At 38.4% G+C, this 6,459-nt stretch overlaps 1 protein-coding gene across 1 annotated transcript in view; it reads left to right on the top strand.

Moving 5' to 3' along the window:
* The window catches only part of PARP4 (poly(ADP-ribose) polymerase family member 4), a 116,201-nt gene that overhangs the window by 21,547 nt on the left and 88,195 nt on the right, over nt 1–6,459 (top strand). The window contains exon 11 of the mRNA XM_006765331.2: nt 1,496–1,633. Coding sequence (XP_006765394.1) covers nt 1,496–1,633 — 138 coding nt within the window. The remainder of the gene's footprint in view (nt 1–1,495; nt 1,634–6,459) is intronic.

Raw genomic sequence — 6,459 nt, 5'->3', positions numbered from 1 at the left:
TTCCCTCAGTAGTACCTCCAATCTTTCCTCTTGTTTCCCCACTTTAGCCACCCACCCTGAGCCACTGATGATTCTCTCTGCCTCATCCCCACATCACATGTTCTGTCTGTTCTGCTTCCAAATACCTGGTTAAAATTCACTGGTTTTCTTTTACAATGCTGCCATCTTTAGTGCAGAACACTTATCTCATTTATACCAACTACCCTTCCTGATGTTCTTGCCACTCCTGCTCTATCCAATATGTTTTCCTACAATGAGCAGTTAGATCTTTAAAATATGTACTACACCACTGGTTCTCAACCTTCCTAATGCCATGACCCTTTAATATAGTTCCTCATGTTGTGGTGACCCCCAACCATAAAATTATTTTCGCTGCTACTTCATAACTGTAATTGTGCTACTGTAAACAATATGTAATTATATATGTGTTTTCCGATGGTCTTAGGCGACCCCTGTGAAAGGGTCATTCAATCCCCAAAGGGCTCGCGACCCACAGGTTGAGAAACGCTGTACTACACCATCTTCCAATACATGTCGCTTCCAAAGAGAGGCCTTTCTTGACCACCTCTCTCTGAACCTGGTTGGTTTGTTGTTTTTTAATCCTCATCTGGAGATATTTATTCCATTGATTTTTTTTTTAGAGAGGGTAGGAGGCGGGAGAGAGAGAGAAATATCAATGTGAGAGAGAGACATCGATTGATTGCCTCCCACACTTTCCCCAACTGGGGCAGAGATGAACATGCAACCAAGGTTGGTGCCCTTGACTGGGAATTGAACCCTCAACCCTTCCGTCCTCAGACCGACACTCTAATCAGTGAACAACTGGCCAGGGCCTGGTTATTTCTTTTTCTTTTCTTTTTTAAAATATATTTTTATTGATTTCAGAGAGGAAGGGAGAGGGAGAGTTAGAAACATCAATGATGAGAGAGAATCATCGATTGGCTGCCTCCTGCATGCCTCCCACAGGGGTTCCAGCCTGCAACCAGGGCATGTGCCCTTGACCAGAATCGAACCTGGGACCTTTCGGTTCGCAGGCTGACGCTCTATCCACTGAGCCAAACGGGCTAGGGCCCTGGTTATTTCTTTAGGAGCACTTAAAATCAGGCATTTGTTAACTTGTTGATTTTTATCTTTCATTAGAATGTAATCTCCATGAAGCCCTAGAGACCATGTTATCTTATTTCCAGTGCCTGGCAGAATACTTGGCACAGAGTCTAATCATTGAATGCATGAGTGAATGAATGAGCATATATATGATAATATTTTGGATCATACTATGCATATAGTTTTATAATCTATTAAAATTTATATTTTACTATAAGTTTTACTTCATAGCTTTATTTATTTTTGAGTGTGATTTTTTTTAATGGCTGGAATGGTTGCATAATATTTTGAAAATAAAATGTGTTATGATTCATTGCATCCGACATTGGGGCTGTTTTGTGGTTTCTGCTGATTATGATTTTTCACTTTGTTTTTCTTCTAATTCTTACAGTAAAAGCCCAGTGGACATCCTGCAGATATTTAGAGTTGGCAGAGTGAATGAAACCACAGAGTTTTTGAGCCAGCTTGGCAACGTGAAGCCCTTGTTGCATGGCTCTCCTGTGAGAAGTTTTGTGGGAATCCTGTCCCGGTAAGAGTGCACCCATCTTCACTTGCCAAGCTTTTCAGCCTCACAAATGTGAAGAGTCTTACATTTTTCTTTTACAAGCAAAATTTTTAAAAATATATTTTTATTGATTTTAGAAAGGGAGAGAAAGGTAGAAACATCCTATATAATAAAAGCCTAATATGCAAATTGCCCCTAAGCTGGAAGTTTGACCAGGGGGTGGGGCCAGCTCGCCAACCACCTGTGGCCCCTCCCTCTGACTGGCCCCGCCCCTGATCGTCTCCCCCTCCCCAATCAGGGACAGGGCCAGCGGGCCAACCTCTCATGTCCCCTCCCCCTGGCCGGCCCTGCCCAATTTGCTCCAATCGTGGCGGGCTGGCCGGACCCCAACCGTGCACAGATTTGTGCATCTGCCTCTAGTTAATAATAAGAGAGAATTTTTTTAAAAATATATTTTATTGATTTTTTACAGAGAGGAAGGGAGAGGGATAGAGAGTTAGAAACATCGATGAGAGAGAAACATCGATCAGCTGCCTCCTGCACACTCCCCACTGGGGATGTGCCCGCAACCAAGGTACATGCCCTTGATTGGAATCGAACCTGGGACCCTTGAGTTCGCAAGCTGATACTCTATCCACTGAGCCAAATCGGTCAGGGCAAGAGAGAATTATTGATCAGTTGCCTCCTACATGCCCCCTACTGTGGATTGAACCCCTGCATGTGCCCTGACCAAGAATGGAACTGTGATCTCCTGGTTCATAGGTCGATGAACTAAGCCACAGTGGTCGGTCTCAATTTTTTTATATATGGCATGGGTCTTGTCAGTTAATATCAGCCAGCTAACTATTCCAGAGGAAATTGAACACTTTAAGTTATAAGTACCTGGTATATAATTTAAATAATGTGTTTATTATTATATATACTTTAAGTGCAATGTATGGATATGAATTGCTTCTTGAAGACAGTATCATTGAAGAAAGGTGATTATCATTCTCCTCTCCTCTCCTTTTCTCTCCTCTCCTCTTCTCTTCTCTTCTCTTCCCCCCCTCTCTCTCTAAAGTTCAATAAATAAAAATTTAAAAGATAAAGGTGATTATCTATTTTATGAGTTTTCCATGTGTATCTAATCTAAAGATAGTCCAAAATTTAAAGAGAAAGATCTAATTAGAGTGTCCAGATACTATTTAACACCACTATGGCCTTCTGTTTGTTTGAATAGATACTTAATATTGAAGCTTATATTAAGTCAGAGGAAGCAGAGGAAAATATAATTTAATCTGGATCCTTACTTAAATACGTATAAAAATACGTAATAAGAAACTTAAAAAGAAACATACAAGATCCATCAGGAAAAAACTTTCCACAACTGTAGGGATCCAGACCTTAGTAAGAAGGCAGAAGCTTTGTCCTGGCTGGGTAGCTCAGTTGGTTACAGTGTCGTCCTAATATATGCCCATGTTGTGGGTTTGATCCTCATAGGGCACATACAAGAATCAACCCATGAATAACTGGAACAACAAAGTCCAGATACTATTTAACACCACTATGGCCTTCTGTTTGTTTGAATAAATACTTAATATTGAAGCTTAAATGAAGTCATAGGAAGCAGAGGAAAATATAATTTAATCTGGATCCTTACTTAAATACGTAATTAAATACGTAATAAGAAACTTAAAAAGAAACATACAAGATCCATCAGGAAAAAACTTTCCACAACTGTTGAGGGATCCAGAAGACACTTGCACTTATCAGAAGGATGCCAATTTTTCTTGAATTAACCTGTAAAATTAATGGTATCACAGTAAAAGTCCTAACAAGATTTTCTTAAAAGAAATAAAAAGCTCATTCTACAGCACACATTTTTCTAAAAATTTGGCATTGCCAGGGTTGAAAACAAGTAATGAGGGAGGATTAACTAGTCTACACATTAAAAATACATTATAAAGCTATATTAATTAAAATGTGAGGTGGTGCCTAAATAGATGAATGAACAGAATAAAGAGTCCACAAATACACAAAAGCAGAGTATTTAGTGTATGATAAAAGTAGATTTTATTTCTGTGGAAGAAAATCATTTCTTCAATACTATATATTGGGATAAATGGATAACCACCTGGAAAAAAATAGAAAATTGGACCCTTATCTCATTTCTCACTTAAATAAACTCCACATAGAGTAAAGATTTAAATATTAAAAATAAAACTGTAAAGGTACTAAATGAAAAACAGGAGAATATAAAAAAATAATAATCTTAGAGTGGGAATGACTTTTCTAAAGAGGACTAAAACCCAAAGTCATTTTACAAAATTAATTCCCCCTCATAATACAAAATTCAAACAGAAGGTATTTGTATACTAAAAAGCAGACATCTCCTTTTCCCACGTTCCCAGAGATAAATGTGAACAATCTGAATGCCCACAAGTCCAATAGTAACTACAATGATCTTGAGCAGGGGAAAAGTGCAGTTGGTGTTGGGCTTAAACATTGTCTGGCTGAGCACTGAGTGGGTTGGGCCTGAAGGATGCTGAGCCTAGGACAGGAAAAATGGCCAGCAAATCAGGGCTGCTCAAGACAGTGATGAGAACCATTCACCAGTGAACAGGCCATCACCTGGGTCATTTTCATGGCACCTGGAACTCCTTCTATGGGGTTACTTTGAATATGTATTTTTTTCATTTCATGCTATTTATTTGTTGTCTTTTAATTGGTGTTTTTTATTTTTATTGTATCTTTTATTTAAAAAAATAATATTTTAATAAAAATTAATATTTTTCTTGAACATTAACTTATCAGACACTGAATAACTGCACAAATTAATAAGCGTAATGCAAATAAACCTATTTTTCTTGTTCTCCGAAAGTGAAATATTTCCTATTGCGCACACCAAACAAGTCAGTCCAAGACTAATAATGTGGCAACCGGCTGCTAAAATATTCACTGCTAGTATTTGTGGAGAGAAATGGTGAGACACGTAAGGGAAATGAATGCAACACGATTATAGTAATCAATCATTGGCAAACATTGTAGTTTGTTATTAATAATTATGTATAACAGGATATTGTAAAAATTAAGTTATGAAATGTTTTTTTGAAATTTTTTTGTATTTTATTTTTTTTAATCTTTATTGTTGAAAGTATTACACATGTCCCCTCCCCCCCCATTGACCTCTTCTAGCCCACATCCACCCCCAACATAGGGCTTGGCAAAGAGCAAGTCAGATAACTTCTTGATTTTATCTTATTTATTTATTATGGTATATTTTTTATTGTTGATAGTATTACAGATGTCTCCTGTTTACCCACTTTACTCCCCTCCACCCAGCCCCTACCCTCCCACCTCCAGGTCTTCACCACCCTATTGCCCATGTTCATGGGCTATGCATATCCTATCTAATAAAAGAGAAACATGGTAATTAGCGTACGAGGTCATGTGATACTTGTCTTTCTCTGACTGGCTTATTTAACTTAGCATGATGTTCTCCAGGTCCCTCCATGCTGTCTCAAAGGGTAAGAGATCCTTCTTTTCTACTGCTGCATAGTATTCCATGGTGTAAATGTACCACAGCTTTTTTATCCACTCATCTACTGATAGGCACTTGGGCTGTTTCCAGATCTTAGCTATTGTGCTTTTGAAATGTAAATGGCCATCTTATGTGCCTGGCTCCCTTTACTCCACATTTTTTTCTTTCTTTATTGATTAAGGTATTACATATGTGTCCTTTTGTCCCCATTGCCCCCTCGTACCCCTCTACCCCCGATCATGCCCTCACCCACCTGGTGTCTGTGTCCATTGGTTATGCTTATATGCATGCATACAAGTCCTTTCGTTGATTTCTCTCCCTTACCTCCACCCTCCCCTACCTTCCCTCTGAGGTTTGAGCATCTGATCAATTCTTCTCTGTCTCTGGATCTGTTTTTGTTCATCAGTTTATGTTGGTCATTATAATCCCCAAATGAGTGAAATTATGTGATATTTATCTTTCTCTGACTGTCTTATTTCACTTAGCATAATGCTCTCCAGCTCCATCCATGCTGTTGCAAATGGTAGGAGTTCCTTCCTTTTTATAGCAGTGTAGTATTCCATTGTGTAGATGTACCACAGTTTTTTAATCCACTCATCTGCTCATGGGCACTTAGGCTGTTTTCAAATCTTAGCTATAGTAAATTGTGCTGCTATGAACATAGGGATGCATATATCCTTTCTGATTGGTGTTTCTGGTTTCTTTGAATATATTCCTAGAAGTGGTATTACTGGGTCAAATGGGAGTTCCATTTTTAGTTTTTTGAGGAAACTCCATACTGTTCTCCACAGTGGCTGCACCAGTCTGCATTCCCATCAGCCATGCATGAGGGTTCCTTTTTCTTCAAATTCTCACCAGTACTTGTCATTTGCTGATTTGTTGATGATAGCCATTCTGACAGGTGTGAGATGGTACCTCATTGTTGTTTTGATTTGCATCTCTCGGATGATTAGTGACTTTGAGCATGTTTTCATATGTCTCTTGGCCTTCTGTCTTCTTTCAAAAAGTATCAAATTAGGACCATTGTCCATTTTTCAATTGGGTTGTTTACCTCCCTTTTGTTAAGTTGTATGAGTTCCCTGTAAATATTGGAGATTAAACCCTTATCGGAGATAACATTGGCAAATATGTTCTTCCATTCAGTGGGCTTTCTGTTGTTTTGTTAATGGTTTCTTTTGCTGTGCAGAAGCTTTTTATTTTGATGTAGTTCCATTTATTTATTTTCTCATTAGTTTCCATTGCCCTAGGAGCTGTATCGGTAAAGATATTGCTACGACAAATGTCTACTATTTTGCTGCCAATGGCTTCTTCTAAGCTTTTTATGATTTCT

The sequence above is a fragment of the Myotis davidii genome, unplaced genomic scaffold (genome assembly GCF_000327345.1).
Source record: "Myotis davidii unplaced genomic scaffold, ASM32734v1 scaffold840, whole genome shotgun sequence".
NCBI lineage: Eukaryota > Metazoa > Chordata > Mammalia > Chiroptera > Vespertilionidae > Myotis > Myotis davidii.
The sequence above is the reverse complement of the archived record's forward strand: the minus strand, read 5'-3'. Positions and strand labels throughout refer to the sequence as shown.